Genomic DNA, 23862 nt, shown 5'->3' on the forward strand with positions numbered 1-23862 from the left:
CTTACCATTGAATTGTATACCTGAAACTTACTGGATTTCGTTAACCAACGTCACCATTAAAAAAATTAATGAAAAAATTTAAAAAAATAGATTGGTTTAAATGACAAGGTTAAACTATATATAGCACTAAAACCATATCTTCATAGTGGTTTACAAAGTGAATAGAACCTTTTTTTAAAAAGTATGTGAAATATATAGAATATGCTAATCACCTTTAATAAAGTTTTTGTGTGAATATCTAACAAAATTTATCTGGTTCTTCAGCTTATCTTCAGATAGAATAGACAATGTTCAGGTAAGAAAACTGACCAGGAGGTGAGAAGTTATAGAATTTTAGAAGTGTAAAATAAATTAATAAATCTTGAAAAACAATCAGAAAGTTGGAAATAAAGTCAGGATGAGGCCTGGAAGCCAGTAACAGGGTGAACTGAAGAAAGGAGACAGATGCCAATATTTATTGGCCACCTATTACATGTCAGGCACTTCAATATTCATTATCCCATGTAATCCTCCCAAATGTCCCATGAGGTAGGTATTGTTTCCCCACTTTATACATGGCACTGTGTATCTTAGGCTCTGTCAGGCTAGGTAACATAGCCAAGATCACCCATTTGGCTAAGAGAGTTTTGTCTCTTAAGTACATGCTTTTCTAATATGCTACCTTGCTCCCTGTACTCTAACAAATAGTTGTATAATTTAATAGTGAGGTATTAAACTCACTCCTCTAAGTCAAAGTGCATGTGTTTTGTTTTGTTTTTTTTTAAAAAAGGCCCAAGAGACAACCCTGTGAACTCCTATGTGATTATTTCACTAGGTAATCAATAGGTGCTCTCTGACAGAGGGAGTTTTTGTTTGTTTGTTTGTTTGTTTGTTTGTTTGTTTTAAACAGATGTGAAGGTATACTTATATGGAGAAAACGTTACACACAGATGAAAACATGCTGGTAAAACTTTTCATGTCTGGGGATTTAACCTTATTTAATATTTATTTCCAAATAGTACTATCATTAAATATACATGTCTGCTGACATATGAAGATGCTTTACTACTGAAAGGTAGTGTCTACCTTCTCTGAACTGTGAAAACAGTAGCACATACAATTACCACAGAAAAGGAAATACACTTAGAAATGAACAGCAGCCCCTTATTTCCAGTTATTGTTACAGAAGTGCTCATTTAGTTTACACATGGCTAACTTGAATAGGAACTAAAATGGATGATATAAATTAATATGCATCTTGCTTTTTATTTAAAAAGGGTTAATAGAGGTATGGTTCCTTACTGTTCTCCATATTTTCCATCTACCATTTACTTAATAATACCTAGAGTGCTTTCTTTTTTACCAGTCTAAGCAATTTAGGAAATTCAGAATAAATAAATATGATCCCAGTCATATAGTTCATATTTCATGTGTATTTGTATATATATATAATTCCTAACTCCTTAAGTAGATAGATATATAATTTCCTCAAATAGATTGAATGCTATATATGCAACCATATGATGACAAGCAACAAGGGCAGAAATTACTACAGAAACAGATACCCTGAATTTGAGGCTAGAAATAAACAAAATCAAAGCTTGAATAGCCCAAATCAGAAAAGCAAGAATGGTTTGGAGAAACCAAAACTGAGTAATAAAGAAAAAATCTGTCATTGTAAACATTTGACTTTGGAACCCTTTTCAGATTTAGAAATTCTTTATAAATTATTTTCCTTATTCTTAAAACTGCATGTTCAATGAAATTATCATTTATACTAAGGATCTTTCATATGGATAACTGTAAAGCCAAAGAAAGAATATAAACATCAGTTTTTAAAAACATGGGAGATAGAGAGAGCTACACCTAAACTATCCAACTTTGAGGCCTCGTATTCACAGAAACTCAGTAGCGGTGCCCAATGCCTCTACCTGGAACTTTGGACTCAGAAAAAAAGAGCAAAGGGATGTGGTAGAGTCAGGTGTAAACCCCCTGGGCTTCTTTCACTCCTGCTGCCATCCCATGCCATGGCACTAACTTCCTTGAATGGAGTCTTCAGACACTGCCCATTTCTTCTCTCTCCTCTCTCAGAGGAGCCATGTTAGAAGTCCGACCTTGCTTCCTTCCATCTGAGAAGCCCAGTCTTGCTTCAGGAATTAAACCTTCATAACAGCCAGAATTTGCTTTTCCTCTGACACTAGCCTTTTGAATACCTAAGGACTGTTATTGTCACATAAGAGTGACTTCACCTTTCCATAAGCATACTGAGTCTTTTAAATGCATGTTTATTTCCTAATTTTCAGCAATAAAAAAATCCTTTTAGAAAACCTCAAATAAGCTAAGAAAAACTCTTGAAGGAAACCACAAGGGGTAGTTACTAGTGGAAAGGGGAACAAGGAAGCATGTTTCTGACACTTATCATAGTGGGCATCTGGAAGCCAGGAGCCAACTGAGGACTGAATTTTCTCAGCAGAGGCAGGGTAGAGATGAGATGGACATGGGTCTCTGGTATCGAATGCCCTTTACATCTGCTTCTTACTATCTAGTGAAAGGACACTGGTTCCAGATTAGGTTCAAATTCATATTTTCTACATAATAGCTATAAAATCCTTGGCAAACTATTTAAATTCTGCATGTGGCACATGAAATACATTCAATAAATGTCAGCTGTTACTACCAGCAGCATCACCTCCACCAGGAACCCTGTTTCTATTCTCACTCTCCCTTCTCAGGCCCCAAAGGTGCTTCTTGCCCTCTTCCATCAATGGACTGGATATTGGGGAAACCTTGTTGCCAATGCTTAACAAATGATGAAAAAAGTTTCCTCAAAGAAGTAACTCCTATTTATTTATATTTTTTCTAGCTAAGACCTTTGCTCTTTCTGCTCCTTCCAAACTTCTTGAAAGACTAGCCCATGTTCACTATTATTGCCATTTTCTCATTTTTCAACTCTGCAATTATACTCCCAGACACCTCTTTTTAGGGAACCTCTGGGTACTAAGGTCACCCACAACCTCCTAACAGCATTGATGATGGATGCTTCTTCCTGATCTTATTTGACTGCCAGCATTATATACTTCGATGTCTTCTTTTGAAAATTCTTTCTTGGGTCTCACACAGCCACTCCCTCATGGTTCTCTGCCTATCTCTGTCACATTTCTTGTGGTGTTCCCCAAGATTAGCCACCTTGTCCCTATCTCCACCTCAGTTTTGAGTACTTCAGTTCACCCCCTAATTTCAGCTATTGCTTACATATGATTCCCAAATTGCCTGCTCTCATGTTCTCTTGCTCACAAGCATTCATGTGTCCTGTCTTTCCGCTAGCATAAGCCCATCTCAAATTCCAAAGCTGTGTTTTCAATAGCCAACTACATAATCTAAATAGGCATCTCAAACTTAATACGTCCAAAAGCAGAATTCACGGTACTTATCCTATATGCTGTATCTTGATGAATGACATTATCTTTTTTCACCCAATCATCAGAAGTCAGAAATCTTGAAGTCATCTTTGTACTCTTCCTCCCTCCACATGTCTAACTAAGCCTACTTCCTAAGGCTTTCCCAGTTGTGCTCTTCTTTATGCCTGTCAATGACTTGGTTTGGGACCTCATGACTTCTCACATAAGCTACAACATGAGCCTCTTAATTAGCATTCCTCGCTGCCCTTTCTGATCCATACTCTATAGTCCATAAGCACAATCTCTCTAAAATACAAACTGTATGTCACTTTTCCACTTAAAAATCTTTAGTGATGCCACATTACCCACCTGAACTCCTTGGCCTGGTGTCCAAGGCCCTCTGCATAGCTTTATGGCCTTATCTCCTTTCTTGCCCAACTATCATTATAGATTCAGCCATAATCATCTGCTTCAGTTCTCCAAACATTCTGACCCTTATTGCCTTTGTAGAGGCTGATCCAAGAAAGGCCTTCCCTCCCTTGTCAACACTACTAAACTAAACTACTATACATTATTTGAAACTCTGTAAAATTCTAGCACTAAGTTCCCAGGCAAACCATAGGACCTTGGCCAAATATACCCTTAAGGAAAAAAAATGCATCAAATATTAGGGAGTACTTTCTGATAATCTTTCTTTACTCCTTAAATTTTGTGTGGATTTTCTCTAATTCAAATATTTACATTCAGAACACTTTTTATACCTATTAATCACTAGAATAACAGAATTAAGAATACTTAAGTAATGGGACCGAACCAATACAATTCTGTGTATACAGAACACAACATATGCTTTTGAAGATGTCCTCAGTTGGTCTCAATGACTACTGGTAATTAATTTTTCTGATTTTTTAAAGTACCTTAAGGCTTACATACCAAAATATTAACAGTGATGATATCCAGATAATCACCGTTACAGAATATAAGCAATTTTTAGATTTTACTCTTAACACTTATCCTTGTTCTATAAATGTCCTACAAAAAAATCCAAATTTTTATTAAAAATATAAATGCCCCAACAAAGATAAACAACCTAGCCACTTTTCTGAAGAACAGAACCAGCTATTCTAAATATTTAGATGTCTCTAAAGAAAACAATTATTTAAGAGTAGATACCCTCAAGTACCACAGGGGGGCAGAAATCTTTCAGAGAAGTTGACTCAGCAGAATATACTCAAACACATCTCTATGGCCCAAGCAGTTGACTAACAGAGACACATGGTATTTACTTCCATCTACAGTAGCAGAGGCACTGTCTGTCCTGGTCAGACACTCCCCATACTTTAATCCTGACTCCCACAGGTCTCTGCTTAAAGACTTCTCTACAATACTGCTTTTTCACTCTTTCCTACTGTGCCCAAAACATGCATAAAAGTTCTTTTCAAGCATCTCCCTTTCATTTAAAATGGTTTATTTGTTTTACAACTAATCACTACAAGAAAAGGGATGGTAAACGCTGGAGAACTTACAAAGGAAAACAAGATCTATAAGATCTCTAATTTTTAGTAGTAGCTGTCTCGGTTTTTATGCATATTTTAACCCCCTTTTGGGAACTTGCACTGTTACTAACCTGAGGGCTCTGCCCAGTTCCCTGATCATTTACCAAGCCGAGATGGTTTGGCTGGCATGGTTGGGGTCCAATAGTATGAACAAACTCAGCTCTGTTGCCTTAGCTCTTACATTGTCCTTCTTGAGTCTCCTTGATGACCCACATAGGTTTCCTTCTCAATATCAAGAACCACAGTTTCACAGTATTAAAAATGCCTTAAACATATAATAAAAGGTAACTCCCAAACAGAAAAAAATAAATCATTCACTCAGAAAAGTAAATGGAGTCTGACAGAAAATCCCCATTTGGGAAGTGGTACTATGTCTTTTCCAGCAGCTTTAAAAAATTATGTCTGGACAACTAACCCAAAACCAAATATACTAAAAGGATCTGTATCTTTGATCCACTCCCCTCTGCCCCATTTCAAAACAGGGCTTAGAGATCTAAGATAAACATATTAAAGAGGAGAGAAGAAACTCTTCATACACCTCATAAAACACACGTTAATTTGCACAGAATGTCTATCTTAAGGTTACTGAAAACTTGTAAAAATGTTACGGGGAAAAATTTCCCAAACACAGTTGCAAAGTTAAAGGATACCTCTCTAATTTAAACCAAATACAAAAGTCCAGTAAAAATTGTTTATCGCTGTACCTAAATGACAGTGCCTTTTTTTCTGTGCATGCATGCTAAATTAAAATAAGAAAATCTAATTTAGTAGAATCGACATGGTTTTCCTACCCTGTTATATAATCATATCTCATAAGTACTCAGCCTAGAAAGGAAATCATAAAAATGCAAAAACAAGCTAGAAATCACAATTAGAATTTAGAAGGGCTTTAATTTAAGAGTGTTGTTTTTAAAATACATTTGTTTTCTACTTGCTGATCACAGATGCTTTGTACAAAATTCCCTTCAGTTTCATGGAGGTGCTTCCCATGAAGATCTTTTTTTTTTTTCCACAATCCCTACTCACAACAGCCCACTTCAAAAGAACTAAGATTTTGGTCACAATATTATTAAAGAAGATGACCACTGCCAAAATTTTTAATATTTCCAGAAGAAAGTTCACATGAAAAGAAGCAACTTCAGTTGTTTCAGGTCAAGTCATAATTCATCTAACGATACTGAGCTTTTAAAAGCCATTCAATTTTTAAACCACAGCATTTTTTCTTATTGAATGACTTCTGTGCAGTGACTTCCATTATGCTGTTTAAAAAATTCATAGCAGTCACCGCTATAATTTCCACAAAATATATTAAGTGTATTGACACAATATTTATTTAGTAAAATGTTATACACAGTTCTGTATCAAAAAATACTTTTAATAAGCTTCATGTAATACCAGCGAAAATTATGTTATATTTCTCAAAGCTATAGAAAAAACTTTGGCAACACTTTTCATTACAAACTGGAGATTGAAATGATCAAGTTTAACTTACAATAGAGTTGTTCCTTTTTTATTTTAGACCATTTTTACAGTAGAAATAACCGAAGACTGACCTCTCCCTGGTATCATAAAACAATTTTTAGAAGTCACTAATCAAATAATAGTGCCAACAATTTCAGTAAGTAATATTTAGAACAAAACAGGATTTTTGAGATAACAGAAATGACTGGGATGTTTAGAATACAAAAGCTAACAAAGCAGACAATGAACTTCTTTAACCATACTTCAACTATAATATAAAGAAACTTGTGGGGTAATTCCTACCTTTGGAAATACTCCTGAGAAACAAGTTGTTGCTGCATTTACCATTAAGGTGATTTAGGCTCCACTCGATATAGCCTTTCTCCTTTACCAGGAATAATACTGCCTTTCTGAAGAAAGCGCGCAACAACAAAGCCCATGTTGCCCAAGCAAGCCTGAATTTCTAGCAAATGGGGATGAAGCTATTTGCATTTGTTGGTTTAAGGGGGTGGGGATAGGAGGAGGGGACTAAGAGGGCTGCTAAAGTAATTCGCATATTGTCTGTGGGCTGTATAGACCGTGATCATCAGTCACCTGTTCAAACTTCCTTCACTCCTGCCTTCAGAGAAGAACCAAAGGTTACCCTGGGTCAGAGACTCTGGAAAGAAATGACAAGACATGCAAAATCTAACAGCCAACGCATTGCGTATGTAGACAAAGTTATCCCCACTGGACCACATGTCCTAAAACCAAGACACTTTAATAGTCTCAGGAGAACTTGTTAAAATATATCATAGAACAGAAATAAGAAAGAGGCTCCAGGCTCTGCATGTTATCACTCCAGTATTTAGCTGAAATACCTAAAACAAAGAAAGGACATTTTTGTTTGGTTTTTAAGATACTTCTTTGCATCATAATAGCTGTCTCATTTGCACAAGCAAAACATTTGTTTCATGCTGTTCATATGAATAAGAAAATATCAGCTGTTTTAAATTTCATGGCTCCTTAGTGAATAATTTGGGTTGATAGCATTTCTAACTGTTTCATTTATACCAAACGAGAAGAGTACTAAATATGTTAGGTATAGTAGTCTGCATTTTATTATAAGCTACATTAAGGGCAAAAAATCTGAATGAATACTTGAGTGTTTACTGAGAAGCTTTCTGATAAGAGTGACACCTTGAACTTTTTACAGCCTTAATTATATGTACCTCTGTTACTTTGGCCCTACTATAACACAGAGAAAAATGCTGCTTCATGTGGTTTTTACTGAACATATACAGTCATAAAAAAAGGGGAAAAGTTGGTAAAGATATGTCCTAAAACTATAAAATCTTAACTTTAAAATTTAGAGAGAAGTAACACACAAGTTATAGAAACCATACACTCCTCTGCACGCATCTGAACAAAGAGAAAAAAGAAGCCATAATTTCTGGTTTTGTTTTCTTAAAAAATGAGAATGAGGTGGGGATGGGGAGTAGAGCTACTACTTGTTTGCTCAATAGAAGCTTTGAAATATTTCTCAAAAGACTGACTTTGAAACAGTTCAAAAGGAAAATGTTATATAGGAAGGGCTTTACAAAATAAGGCTATTATTTAAATTGATTAATTTTTTTTTAAAAAGATCAAAAGTTTAGATTTTAAAACGCACTCCCTTAAAACTTTAAGAAAAAATAGACCACACACACACACACACACACATGCACACGCATGTGTGCATGTGCATGCATAACAAAATAAAGCAGTATTCAAAGAAGCCAATAGTGTCCAAGATAATTACATTTAAAATCCACTTAAACTTTTTACTTTAATCCTAAGAAGAAAGTTCCTATTCATGTAATTTACGTCTAAATTAGCAACAAAGAAAATTTAATATGCCAGCTCTATCAAATATTCATTATCAGAAATGTTTTACAAAGTTGTGAAGAAAATGCCGTTACCATTGAGTTCTACTTGTAATTTAAAGCTGTTTCTGTGAGACATGAAGTGGGGGCGGGATTTTATGAAGGATTTTATCAAGAAAAGAGTTAAGATGGTCACTGACAGCTTAAGGTGTCACTAAACAGGAATGCTTGGCTACACCTTCCTGATTCTAGGTTTCCCCTCCTCCACAGTTCCTTCTGGACCAGAAGAATTCCTCTAAACCCTTGGGATTCTGCAACTTTATACTCAAAACATCTGGAAGTTGCTTCCCTCCTTCCTGATCTGTATGGTCACAAATGCTTAAAGAATTAGGCTACAAGATGACAGACACTTCACACCAGTGTGGGTGATTAATTTACAATCAATGATGCATAAATCCAAAGCTAAGTTAAATAAAACCAGTAAGTTCAAAGTTTAATTTATATAGTTAACTTTAAAAGTATTTAAGTACCTTTAAAGCCAGGCATAATGGCTTACAATGTAGCAATTTATTAAAAAAAATTTTTGAATACTATATAATACTAGAATAAAATTAATACTGTGGTAAACTTTTAAAAAGAATCCTCTACTTCTGAATCTCTCCAATTGCTCAAAAGACAAGAAAACCTCTACATTTATTGTGTTCATAAATAAAATTACAAGAACAAAATAGTTAACCTATTTGTTTATAAAATGCCCAAATAAAGACAGGAAAAAGAAAAGATTTTTAAAAAATTACACATAGCCTTTAAAATAATGGTAGTCCCAGTTCTAATTCTAAGTTGCTGGATTCTAAGTCTTGATCCTTCATGTATGAAATATTTGGACTTCAATGGAATGACTGGCTATAAATTCCTGTAACTATATATGCTGGAGACAAAAGAAGGGCAATAATGAGAGGAAACCAATAACTTATAGGGCATTCCTAAATATCTATTATTTTTTTTAGAGAGAACTAAATAAGATATAAGATACAAAGGCGGGGAAGGGGACAAGTTGAAACAGAAAACAGCAAGATCAAATAAATTCTTCAGGAAGAAAATCTGCAATGGACCTGGTTTCATTTTACTTGACTCGGTCTTGTTTAAGTTACCAAGGACACAGCAGCACATACTTCTTTCCTCTTTCTCACCAGACACCCTGTACAGGTCTCCAAAATATATCTGATGAGCTGTGACAGCACCAACCAAAAGCAAAGTGCTTTGAAAGATTGAGTCATAACAAAAACCAAGACAGGAAAACCTAAATAAACAAGAGAAAAACCACACAGCTTGTTGAATTTTCTATTCAAGGTACGTTTCCCAGTGGGTTTTTCTACCAATGATAAGCCTGATAAAAACTTAGCTGTTTCTGATTATAGAAGTGTTAACACAGGGAAAAATTTTTTGTTAGAAAAAGTTTTAAAGTAAATTAAATTTATTACTATTCTTGAACGGAAAACCAGTAAAGCTTAAATAAGTGGTTTTTTAATGTACAGTCAAATCAAGTAGCATTCATGGATGCCTCACTACTTTTCTTAAAGAAATTATAATAGTGAATTATCTTTAGTCATTAATTATTTGAAACAGTTTTAGGTGATATACCCCCCGCCCAAATGTTGAAAAACAATTACATAAAGGTTGAAAAAACAAATATTTCCAAATGTTTAAGAAATATTCAAAATTAATGAAAACAACTGATTTTTTTTAAATTTATGAAGTTCAACTAATTTAATATATTTGTGCCTTTTAAAATTAACTCTAAGGCCCTTAAATTACTTAATATCAAGTCGATAAATTTAATATTTCAGTTTTTTAATGACCCTAAATAACACTAAAAAGCAAATGACTGAGAAAAATTTTTCTACTTTTCTAAGAAAGCACTCAAATCAATAAGGAAAGGAACACTGTAAGAAAAGAAGTGGGAAAGGTAGGTAGCAAGAAAACTATAAAGGAATATTAATGGCCAAAATATATGGAAAGAAAAAGATTCAACCTTACTAGTTATCTAAAAAACGAAATGTTTAAAATAACATTTTAAATTAGCAAAAGTAACAAGATAATGCCCAAAGTTAACCGGAGAAGGAAAAAAACACTTCCATCGACCCTTGTGTGGAGTGGAAATGGATATATATACTTTTCTGAAAGACAAGTTGTCAGCCTTAGAAACATACCCACTGATTTAGCAAATTTATCCTATGGAAATAATTAGAGGAGTATACAAATATATATTTATCACATCAGCTACTTTAATAATATGAATCTAGAAACATTCCAAATGTCAAACAAAATAGAAGTTTGGTTAAATAAATTATGGTATAGCCATATCATAGAATACATATAGAAATAAAATTTAATATAGGGATATATTTTACATAGGAAAACAATCACAATATATTATGAAAAAGTAGGCAAGAAAGTAGATTATGCAGGATAATCCCTTTTCGAACTAAAATTTTTAATTAATTTAAAGTACAAACATAATATACAAATACATTCTTGTTTTTTAAAAAAAGCCACAGATAAAAGCAAAAGTTCCCATTATCACTTCATCACTCTACACCCCTTTCCAGAAATAATCACTACTGCAGATTTGATATATGGCCTTTCGTACCTGTTTGTTTTGTTTTGACTTAATGGTATTATACTCTGTATTTTGGGAGACTGCTTTTTTCACATACATCTTGGAAAGCTTTCTTTCTTAGTAAATAAGAACACTTTTATTCTTCTAAATTGTTCCATGTTATTCTAAAGAATAACTATAACATAACTTATTTCAACATTTCTATATTGATTTGGCCATGTGTGTATGCTCTAAAGGTATATGTATAATAAAAAAGAAAAAGAAAGCAGTATGAAGCCAAATATAGATCAAACTGTTTGCCATAGTATCTCTGCATGCTTTTCGCAAGTTTTCATTCTAAGCACTTATTACTTTTTCTATTAGAGAAAAATTTTATATTAAATATAATAAAAATAATTTATAATATTTTACTTTCAAGAATATATCACATTATATCTAAGAAATGATAATTTTATATGACAGTTGCCATTTAATGAATGATCTATTGGCTAAAGTAAATGTTTTCTCTACTCAGAGTATTTCACCTTGTGTAAGTACAGTATTAACACTATTAATCTATCTGTAATTAATAAGCAATGCTTGAAAAAAAAATCTTACATGCAATGTCTTTAGATGAGTTATCAACTGACAATTTTTAATCATACTTTCCCTCAAATCCTAAGGTTCTTCTGCGAATCTTTACAAAACAGAATATGGTTCCAGTGGGCACATCTTAGTTTCTATTCCTCTGCTTTCAAATTCCACTTTAACACGGTTTGGATGATTTTTATTCAAAAAGTAGTCATGAAAAGCACTTTACAACGTCAAATTACTTGAGCCATTTGAAATCCTCAAAACAGTAAAATCTAATATCAAACATTTAAATTTTTTCACATTCAAAGTACACAATGTATTTGTATATGTGTGGTTTTACTTAGATACCAAGATTCAAAGAAACCCACACCTAAGAATTATCAGAGTGAAACTGCAAAACAGCAAAGATGATATAAAAAGTTAGAGTGGTTAGGGGGCGGCTCCATAGTGAAGTGGTTAGCACATCTGCTTTACACGCAGAAGGTCCTGGGTTCGCACCCCCGGTGGAGTCACGGACCATACCCCAGGTGCGCCAGGCACCCCGAGTGCGCCAGGGGTGCCAGGCCCCGGGTACGTCAGGCCTCGGGTGCATGCTGCGAGTGTGTGGGAGGAGATGCCCTGCCTTCAGAGATACAGTTCTTGAGGGGAGATGGCAACATCCATAGGTCAGGGGTGGAAGGCGGGGGCGCGGAATTAAAGAGGGAAAAAAATTAGAGTGGCTAGAGGAAAAAATGACAGATTAGTCAGAAAAAATAGACTGACAGCAGAATTCTCAACAGTAATGGAAATCAAAAGGCAAAAGAGTATGTTCAATGTGCTGAAAGAAAATAGAACCTAGAATTCAACAGCCAGAGAAAATGGCTTTCAAAGGAGTTAAAATAATGACATATTCAGATGAAAGAGTGTGCCACTAGCAGATCCTCACTAAAAAAAATTCTGAAGGAGCCATCTCAGGCGGAAGAAAATAATCCAGATGAAAGGTTTGAAATGCTAAGATGGAATAAAGAACAAAGAATATGTTGAATATGTTGGTAAATCTCAACAAATACTGACTATATAAACAACAGTAATAATAGCTTATAGGACTCCCAAAAGATATAATTAATTAAAATACATAACAGTAGCAACATGAATTGGAAGAGGATAAATGGATAGAATATTCTAAGTTCCTTTTATTGTCTTAGTACAGAACGAAGGCATTGATTAATTTCAGACTTCCATTAAGAAAGCATGTTAAAATTCCTAGCATATTAAACGGATAGAATATACAGTGTACAACTTCCAAACAAGAAGATGAGGGGGATGGAATGAGAAAAAATAATCCAAAAAAGGGGGAAAAAAAGGAAAACAAAACAGAAAAGGTGGGGCAAATAAAAAGCACAAAATAAGGTGAGATACTGAAAAGCAAATATAGCTGTAGTTATAATAAATAGATTAACAGCTCCAGTTAAAAGACTGGCTGACGGGCCAAAAAATCAAAAGGACAGAGGAGGTGAATCTCAGAAAGTATGGATGAAGCCACATTTTTTAAAACACTTTGCACCTCTTTACTCCTCGACTCTCTAAAATCTGGCTTTTCAAAGAAGTCTAGTAACCACTCTTACTTAAGACCACTAATGAGCTCTCCTCTTGACTTCTATGCTACATTTGATAGAGCTGAACACTTATCCTTTAAATCTTTCCTCTACTGTTGTTGGGAAAACAAACCTAGTGACTCTTACATTTATGTAAACTTTTTGTCAGTGTCCTAAATTGACTTCTGGCTTCTATCCATCCCTCATTTTTGTTTTTCAAAGTTTGGGCCTCAAACCATGTGCAATGGAAACACCTGAGCCCCACTCCAGACCTACTGATTCAGAACTCATAGATGTGAGTTCTAGGGCATTGGCCTTGTAACAAGCTCCCCCAGATGATTCAAGTGTGAGAGTTATTATTTTAAATGTTGACCCATAAGGTTCTGTCACTGCTCCTCTTCTACCTCCATCTGTTACACATGTACAATTAAAACCACAGCCCAAACTTCTACCACTTACTACTATCAACAGGACATGTAAGCTGACCACCCCACCCCCTGCCAGCACCTATAATCCCACCTGATGCAAAGAATATTTGTTTAAATGAACATGACAACTCCCAAACTTCCTTTGTCAACCAAGGTCTATCTCCTTTAGGCTCTACACCTGCAGGTGCAGCTAGCCAATGGACATGTCCACCTGGATGTCCTAAAGTTACCCTGAATTGGTTAGGATTAAGTTCAGCTAACAGTAACAGAAAAACCTAAAAGAATAGTGGTTTATATAGCATAGAAGTGTATTTCTTTCAAATAACAGTCTGTAACAGGCTAGTATGAAAATTCTGCTCCACAAAGTTCTCAGAGACTTTCTGTTTTCCATTCCACTATGCCTAGAATATGGTCTCCATTTCAAGGTCCAAGATGGCGCTCTACCCAAAACCACCACATTCCTAGCATCGGGAAAGAAGCAGAAAGAAGGCAGAGAGAATGGTACCTTCATCTCTTTGTAATATACTTCCTGGAAGTAGAACACACTACTTTCATTCCACTGACTGGTACTTAGTCTCATGGCCATATCTAACTGCTAGAGAGGCTGGAAATGTAACCTTTATGTTAGGCAGCCAAATTGTGTTACCAAGAAAAAAAAGGGAGACCAGACACTGGAGGACAACAGCATTCTTGGACATACATTCCAAAGTCAGCCTACCCCACAATGAACTTATCGGTTTTCAGGATAAATTGGAATTTTAACCTTTGTGATGTGCCCACCCTACCATTACCTCCATTCTGCCTGGCAAACTCCTCCTCTCTTAATATTCACATCATGTGTCTTTTTGGGAGGCTTTCCTTTACCCAACCACTTTTCCTTCCAACCCACACCGACTGGATGTCTTTAGACCACCTTCATATGCAGCACACATCTCTATTTTGCATTGCTAATTCTGTATCGTATCTTTTTAAAGTCTATCCCTACATTCATCCCTGGAAGGTAAACTTCCTGGAGAGAGAGACTATGCATCATTTATCCTAGCATCACATGCACATAAATTTGTATCATACTAAATTGTATGAAAATCAATCATTAATACCTGCTTCTTAAAATTATGGCAGTAGAGACGTGGTAAAAGAGGTACTTAATAAAAAGAATATCATGGTATGTAGTATTGTATTATAATGGGATGTGTTAAAGTCTCAAATTACAAAAGATTCCAACAGCAGTTATAAGAATACAGTAGTCCCCTCTTATCTGTGGTTTCACTCTCCATGGCTTCAGTTACCTATGATCAAATATACTTCAAAAATATTAAACAGAAAATGAGAGAAATAAACCACGTGCCATTCTGTGTAGTATGATGAAATCTCATGCTGTCACACTCTGTCCCGCCTGGAACAGATCATCCCTGTGTCCAGTGCCTTCACGCTGTATATACTACTCACCTGTTAATCTCTTAGTAGCCATCTTGGTTATCAGATTGACTGTCAAAGCATCATAGTGTCACAGTGCTTGTATTCAAGTAACTCTTATTTTACTTAATAATGGCCCCAAAGTATAAGAATAGTGATGTTGACAATTCAGATAGCTAAAGAGAAGCCATAAAGTATATGTATGTATAGGAAAAAACATAGTATATACAGAGTTTGGCACTATCTAAGGTTTCAGGCATCCACTCTGGGGCTCTTGGAATGTATCCCCTGTGGATAAGGGGGCAATACTATAATATGGCTATATGCTCTTACCTAGCCACTGCCGTCCACACACCTTACCTACTCATTTTCTATAACCATCTTTCTTTTTTCTGGTATAAACAATTTAGTGAGGTAAATTTTAAGTATGTTTACATTTGATTACACTAATAGGTTTACATTTAAGTTAGGCCAATGATTGGATTCTGCGCTTAGACCCCTCTTAAATGTCAGCAGTTGCTCCACTGCAGAAGACCAAGTTAGACATGTCTGAGTCCTTGGAAAAGTCATCAAGGAGCTTCAATGTTTTGATGACTTTTCTCTGAAAGAAAATATCTAGACAACCACAGTATTCAACTTACGAAGCACGGCATTACGACTGATAAAGACATTACTAAAATAACATGTTAATCTACAACAGCTTCTAGAGAGTCAAAATTTTCAGATGTGTAGATTTTACTTAAGACTATCAAAGTATCCATTTAACTTGAAAAATATGACCAAAATCACATAAAACATGTAACAGTTGTTATGCCCAATCTTTTAAAAACTGTCTTCTAGATATAAATAATGGAATATCACGTGTGATATTAAATTTATTATCAACTATAAAGGAAGTTGAACCCCAAAATGCTTATAGCAGCAAGGCTTCAATGGTCCAAGTGTGGTCTATAGCTTTTTCCACATTCTCCAATGTGGACTGTCAATTCAGACTATGATGCTGGGTTGGCTCTCAAGAATTCTAACCATAGCCTTCATTACCTCCAGTTCTCTAGCCTGGACAGTGCCCTTACTGTTCTGCCTGCTGCTCCAGTTGCGCATGAAGTCCTAACCACCATGCCAAAAGCAGTTAGACATAACTTCAATAAAATAAAAGATCATGTAGTTACTTATTATCTTACCATGAGCTCCTGGTGGTTGTAATACATCTCCTGTCAGACGACACCACCCAACTGGGAAAATATCTCGACAATAGTACTTGCACCAATAATCAAAAGCTCCACTCCAGCCATCGAAGGTAATGTACACTTCATCTCCTCTAACATCTCCGACTGTTGCGGGACAGATCAAATACGGATTCTTTTTATCCACAGCTTCCAATTTCATTCCCACTTGAAAATTATTTATAGGTGGCTTTGGTGGTTCCTACCAAAACATTAAAAAAAGAAGTCTTCATTGTTCAGATGTATTAAGAAACATTTGCTCAAGTGTATTCTCATAACCTATAGCAATCAAAAATTAAGCTCCATGTTTATCAATTAAATACAAGAAGAAAACCATTCTCACAGATTTCTCTGAAACTCTGCATAACATCTCACTTACTATGGAGCAGAGCCAAGAACCTGGAACAAAACAGAACCAGCTTGACAGTAATTCATTCATTCATTCATTCAAGAAATATATATCCTATGTACCAGAAATTTAAGATTCATTGGTGAACAAAAAGATCAAAGCTCTGGTGGAGCTTACATTCTAGTGGTGGTGGTAATAGTGGTTGGGGGTTGGGTGGGGAAAAGGGGAAGAAGCAATCAACGAGAAATTTTAAAAGCAAGAATCAAACAAATCAACAAATATATAAATTATAGGGTATGCTGAAAGGTAATAAGTCCAAAGAGAAGGAACAGTAGCGGATAATATCCAAAAAGAAACTCAAAGTATAAAATGCAGACATAAGAACATGAAAGTCATATAGTTTGAGGTCACTTATGCTATCCAATCCACACGCCAATATTAAACAAGTATTCCCTAGTTTCAAAAAGTTAAAGCATGCAAATGCTAAAAGTATTCTTAGAAACCCCAAGTGCTATGTTAAAAACAACATCTTTTCTTTCAATTTGCTTTTTATGCTAATAAATAGCACCATCAACAACCCAATCACCCAAACCAGAAGCCTGGAAATAGTCCTAGACCAGTGATTCTTAGCCCAACTTAACATTAGAATCACCTAGGGCCACACCACCAGAGAAAATAATAAACTGGTCTGGGGAGGGGCCCGTGAATCAGCCCCAGGTGATTCTAATATGTATCCAAGGCTGAGAACCACTGAGGCATCCTTTTCCCTTAACAAATTCAAAGATCATGACCTACCAAGTGTACCCCTTATATCTCTACAGTAATAACATTAAAAGCTAACCTTCAATTGGTTAGTATGTGCCAGGCACTATTTTATATTTTCCATATATTCATTTAATTCTCACAATACCCTATGAAGTCAGTGTAAATTATTATCCCCATTTTACAGATGAAAAAACTGATATACAATTGCCTAAGAATACACCATACTACCAGAGCTAGATTTTATTGTATTTTTTTTAATTTATTTATTTAAATTAGTTTCAAGTATACGGCACATTGATTAGACATCTATATAGTTCATAAAATGATCCCCCCAATTGTTCCCTCCCTCCCCTGGCCCTCCACCTAGCCATCATATTAATGCTAACTGCATTCCCTATCAGAGCTAGGTTTTAAACCTAGACAGTCAACTCCTTGGAACACCCTAACCCATCATCTGCCTGGCCAACTTCAACTCAGCCACTTCAACACCCAGCTCTCCTGGCCTCTTTAAGGCTTCTCCCACCAACTTGTGCTCACTCCCACCCACCTCAAACAGAGGCACTCTTGCCTGAAACTACTGTTGGAATATGTTCACTCCTCTATGAGACTAAGAGATTTTCAAAAGCAGGTACTACATCTTATTCACATTGTTATTTCCAGCATAGTGCCCAACAACAAGCATTTAAAAAAAATGGAATGAACCAAGGAATCTCTTGAAGAACAGTAAGCAAGCTCTCAACTCATTCTTTTACCAAACTATAAATTTCCAGGGGAGGGAGGGAGCAATTGAGGGGATCGTTTTATGAACTATATAGATGTCAAACCAATGTACTCTATACTTGAAACTAATTTAAACAAATTTTTAAAAAATAAAAATAAAAATGTTTTTTAAAAAACATAGCTGGTAGGTTGGTTCCTTCTTTTAATGCCCCCTTTAAACCCATCTCACTGTCCCATACGTTTCCACTATTATCCTTTACACCCTTGCGATTCGAAAGTTCTTAATTATTAGCCTTCAAAGTCCTTTTAATTACATATTAATTTGATTCTTTAAAACCACCTTCAAAGTCAGCAAAGTATTTAATAACTAAATAGTAAGAAGCAGTTACATACTGCCACTTCATGAAGTGGCCAAAGATCAACTGTCTGTTACTACATATGGGGGGGCATATTTAACAAAAGATAACCTTGGTAGTTGATAAATTTGTACCGGACATTCACAGAATGCAGAAAACATTCAAGGCACACGTAAGGATCCCGGGAGCTTACACTGTCATATAACAGAGTAAGACTTTCTGTAGCAAAGCAAAAGTTCAAATAGCGTATACATTTTTCTGCTATAAAACAGAATAAGACAGGAATAGCAGAGAAAAAGAAGTTTAAGATTCAAATGTATAACCAAAAAGATATCCCAATGTGACACAGTACGTTATCAACACCACTATTAGCTGGTAAATAACAACAACAACAACAAAAAAAAAAAACAGAAAATGATCGTAGACAAAATGCAATTTATTCTCTTAAGATTTTCATACTGTTTATTAATTCTTCTAAATTTCATGAATAGCCTATCAAATTTACTTACGTCAGTATAGCCATATAAATAAATATTAACAGAGCTCTCTGGAAGAAAACCAGTCTTTATTTTTTTTAAAAAATTAAAGGAACTGCTTTTTACATAACAGTAAATGAAAAGGCTATTTCAAAACAAGCTACCGCCAGATTTAGATAATTGGCAAAATGGTTCCCTCTGCTGTCCACAAAAGGTAATGATATTTATGTCATATCAATGCATATACCATTTATATCAAAGTAAATTTAGTGGCTTTTAAAGTATATGGTATGGTTGGTCAATATCAGCTCTTGAATGATTTCCTAAACACAAAGATAAAATTTGCAAAAGAAATAGCTAAAATAAACAAGAGATCATTCTTTTATTGTGAAAAAAAAAATGATGCTGTTCTAGAAAGTGAGTAGTAAAGAATGCTCTTTGAACCTCCCTCCTTGCTTATCTACAATACAGTTCTTCTTAAAGAATATTTCTTCCCGAATCCTACCAACTCTGAAGCCAATCTCAGCATTATCTGCATTACCCCTCTGCCTGGAATATTCTTAACCGCGTAGCCTCATGATTCATTCTCTTGCTTCAAATCGTCACTCAAATGGCACCATCTCAGCAAGAACTTCCTGGCCAACCTATCTAAAATGTCATCCTCCCTTCTCTTTAGTATATACAACTATCAAACATAATATATACATACTTTATTTATCGACCATGGTTTTTTTTACATTTCTACAGCTAGAAAGTAAGCTTCATAAGAGCAGGAGGTTTTTTTTTTTTACTGTTTTTGTTTACAACTGTATTCCCAGTCTACCTCTGATCGCAAACTCCTATCCTTAACTTCTACTTCCCTACTTTTAATCAACTACTTCTTTGACCTCGTCAAGAATTCTAGTTCTTTAACCTTTATTCATTTACAAATATTTACTGAGTACTACATGTCAGACACTACTGAAGGTTCTTGATATGTTAATTAGAAAAACAAACAAAAATCCCATCCCTGTGGTGCTCACCTGCTAGCAAAGAACAACATGAGAAACATGATAAAATAAGTAAAATATAAAAATAAGTAAAAATAAGTAAAATAAAATCTATTACTTATTTTATAAGTAAAATATATTATTTTATTTATAAGTAAAATATATTATATGTTGGAAAAGCTAAGTGCCATCCAAAAAAAAAAGAGTAGATCAGAATAAGAGAGATTCAAAGAGCACTGTGTGGGAAGAGTCGTGCAATTTCAAATAGGGTAATCAGGACAGCCCTCCTATGGAAGGTGAGACTGAGCAGAAACCTGAAGGAGGTGATTATTAATCATGCAGTCATCTAGAGGAAGAGTGTTCTAGGCAGGGAGAACAGCCAGGGCCTAAAGCAGATGTGTCTGAAATGTTTGAAAAACAACAAGGAAGCAACAGGGGCTAAAATGTAGTATGCAAGTGCAAGGGCAGTAGGAAACGAGGTCAGAGAAAATGAAGGGCCATATCATATAGTGCCCTATGAAGCTACTGTAAGTAAGGAGTCTGGCTTTTACTCGGGGTAAAATGGGAAGCCCCTGGAGAGTTTTGAACAGAGGACTAATATAATCTCACTTATGTTTTAAAAGGAATACTCTGGTTGACTACAGATTGTAAGGTTATAAATAAAGAGACCAATGAGGAGGCTACTGCAGCAATCCAAGTGAGAGATAAAGGTAGTTTGTACCAGTAGGATAGCAATGGAGATAGCAGGAAGTATTTGGATTTTGAATATATTTTGAGGATAGAGCCAACAGGATTTCCTTATGGACTGGATATAGTGTGTGAAAGAAATAATCGCCAAGGTTTTTGGTCTGAGGAACTAGAAGGATAGTTGCCACTCCCTGAGATGGGAATAGCTGCAGGAGGAGCAGTTTGAGATGTATTAGACAACCAAGTGGGGATGCTGAGTAGGTAGGCTGGATATACAAGTCTGATCTGGGAGCAAAAGGTCTAGATTGGAAATAGAAATTTGAAAGTCATCTGCATTTTAAATTGTATTTAAAGCTAGGAATTAGAAGATATTACCAAGGGATTAATACTGATCAGTTTCTCAACCATTGGCGCTATGGCCATTTGGGGCCAGAACATTCTGTTGTGTGGGCTATTCTGTGTATTGTAGTTTAGCAGCATTCCTGGTCTCTACCCACTAGATTTAGGTAGCATCCCCCCCACACACACACACATAAGTTATAACAACCAAAATCATCCCCAGACATTGCCAAATGCCCCTTGGGGGCAAATTGCTCTCCTTCCCAGTTGAGAACCACTGATAAAGAATAGGACCAAATACTCTAATATTCTATCACACCCCTTCACATCTAGGTTACAGAGCATCAAGTCACCACTTTCTTCTCAGCACCCAAAACCAACTTAACCCCTTGTGCTTGTTGTAAAGTTCAGTATCACAATTCACTTTAACTATTTACACTTAGTTGCTGAGTACAGCTAAAGAAAAGTCCCACATGCTTACTACCTTCAGTGCCACACATATTTAGTCTTTGTCTTTAGCTGAGCCCTCCAAAATACTGTCGTGTGTCCCTAGGCCATTCCCTCTCCCATCTCGTACAGTTGCTATTCCAAACCTTACCATTCACCTTAAGACTAATAACATATCCTCATTATTTATTATTTTCTTTTTAACTGACTTTCTCCCCGCCAGAAAATAAACTTTCTGCCTCATTAGAACACAGCAGACATTCAGTCTACACATGAATCCTTCCCTCCAACCTTGGTCAGTTTCCTATTTCGGAGTAGTAAATTGAGGCCATCAGGAGTGAACTTTATCAATATTCTGCCCCAACAACTACAAATTTAACTCTGTGAGGACATTGTTTACTTGGTCTTTAGTTCTCACTAATGTAATTGATGAACTTCCTATCTACCAAATCGTAAAGAATCAGCTTTCTACTCTGCTAAAATAATAAACTGTCTACAAAATAATGTACCTCTTCCCCCTTGGGCTGGGTCCTTTGAGCTCTAAATTGAAAAATGAATATTTAACACATGCAGAATAATAGATTTTTTGAAAATTATTAGATATTGTAAAGTGATTTATTTAAATGTTTTTTAATCCTCTGTAATTAAAATAAAATAAAATGAAGAATCAGCTTTCCTCCTAACTGACCTTAAGTACCTGCTATGAGCACTTATACATTATAAAGGTGAGTGGGTATTTCCCAAGGTTCTAACCGTGACACTCCATTCTTTTATATATTCTCTCTGAACTAGCTCATTCATGCTCAAGGCTTCCACCACTACCATTTAAGCTAGAAACTCAAAACCCAAATCCTCGTACCCAAGCAAAACCTTGTTTCTAAGTTCTAAACACTTTACTTCCAACAGTCTGGTGGTAGTCATCCCTCCTCAAATTTCCCACAAGCACCCCAACATGTCCAAAACAAAACCCATCTTCTCTCTCTAAATGTATTCATCTTCCTGTACTCAATTTTTCTTCATTCATTTAACCAGTCTGTACCAGGACCTATGATAGGCACTGAGAATATAGACATGTTAAGTGCTCAAAAGGAACTCGCAGTCTAGAAAGCAAGAGACAGTGAAACTAATAGTATAATCCAATACCTACATAGGTTGAGATATGCAAAAGGTGTACAGAATAATAAGAATGGAGAGGGGGAATTCGGGAAGGTATCTTGGAAGATTTAATACCTGACTTGAATTTAAAAGAAAACAGAAGTTAACCAGAGATAATCAGCTCTAAAAAGAAACGTGGTATCGATGGGCTATTTATAAGCAATTTAGAACATAAAATCCAAAGCAAGGAGTGTAAACCATAAATCAGATCATACATCCCCTTAAAGGCCATATTAATAAACTTATAATTCATCTTGAGTGCAACTGGTAACTTCAAAAGAGTTTCAAGCAAGAGAATGACATGGTAAAGCTTCTACGTCAGATATTTCTAGCAGTTACGTGGAAAGGTGAAGATTAGAGATAGTTTTAAGGCTAACAGTCCAGGCAAGAGGAAAGCTTTGTATGAGAGGCAGCGATGGTAGTAAGGTTAGAAAGAAGAGACATAACAAAGAAATAATTAGGAAGCTAAGTGAGTGCATAGGCCTTTATAATTAATTGGCTATCCAGAAGCCAGGGTTAAGGAGGAGTGAGGATTTAAGATGGCTCCTGGCCAAGTTTCAAGCTTGGCTAAAAACAGCACCTACAAATCAATAAGAGTAAGAAAAGAATTCCAATAGAAAAACAGGCAAAGACAAGAATCAAGCAATTCACAGAAAAATAAAAGACCGCTAAGCACATTTAAAAAGCTCAATTTCAGTGGTAATAAGTTTAATGAAAATTACAACAAAGGGATACCTTCCTTATCCTCACTTCCCAAAAAAAGATTCACAAAATTTTAAAAGACAGATAATATTCAGTGTTAGTGAAGGTGTAGGAACACAAACATACCTCCACTAGTAATAGAGCACAGCTCGGAACACCCTTTTGGGATGTAATTTAACAGTATATATCAATGCTTAAAGCATACATTCCCTTTGAAGCAGCAATTCTGCTTCTAAGAATGTAGCTATTCACACACATACAAAAATGCTCACTGTAGATGATTTAAAAAAAAATATGAAGAGAACCTAAACATTCATCCTTAGGAAGAGATTAAACCAATTATGGTAATCCGTATCACAGAAGAATACAATACAACCTGAAATATGTATGAAATGAAATGGAAATATTTCCGAAATATACATATTTTAAGGGAAAAACCAAATCACAGAACAACACATATAATATATTCCAAGTTATGTTTAAAAAAAATAAAAGCCCACATATGCTAATGAATGCACAGAAAAAGGTCTGGAAGACTATAAATAAAAACTTCAATGTGGAGAGAAGAGTGGAACACAGGAATACACAGGATAAAGGGATACTCATTTTTCACTCTAAGTTTATAGTATGATTTTTTCCCACCACACGAACGTGAACTACTTTTATAATTTTAATAATGAAAAACATAATGTGTATGACATGTGGCATGTGACTAGTTGATAAAACACTTGGATAAGTAAAAGAGATTCAATGGCTTTTTAAAAGCCACAGCCCAAGCTTAATAAGACTACCGCTAAACATCTCT

The 23862-nt window shown here is 35.3% G+C and overlaps 1 protein-coding gene across 1 annotated transcript in view; it reads right to left on the reverse strand.

Moving 5' to 3' along the window:
* SCML2 (Scm polycomb group protein like 2) overlaps positions 1-23862 on the reverse strand; it is an 80589-nt gene that overhangs the window by 44011 nt on the left and 12716 nt on the right. Inside the window, exon 6 of the mRNA XM_011362997.1 lies at positions 16031-16274. Within this exon, the coding sequence (XP_011361299.1) occupies positions 16031-16274 (244 nt within the window). The remainder of the gene's footprint in view (positions 1-16030; positions 16275-23862) is intronic.

Source organism: Pteropus vampyrus, unplaced genomic scaffold, assembly GCF_000151845.1.
Source record: "Pteropus vampyrus isolate Shadow unplaced genomic scaffold, Pvam_2.0 Scaffold81, whole genome shotgun sequence".
In the NCBI taxonomy this organism is placed as follows: Eukaryota; Metazoa; Chordata; class Mammalia; order Chiroptera; family Pteropodidae; genus Pteropus; species Pteropus vampyrus.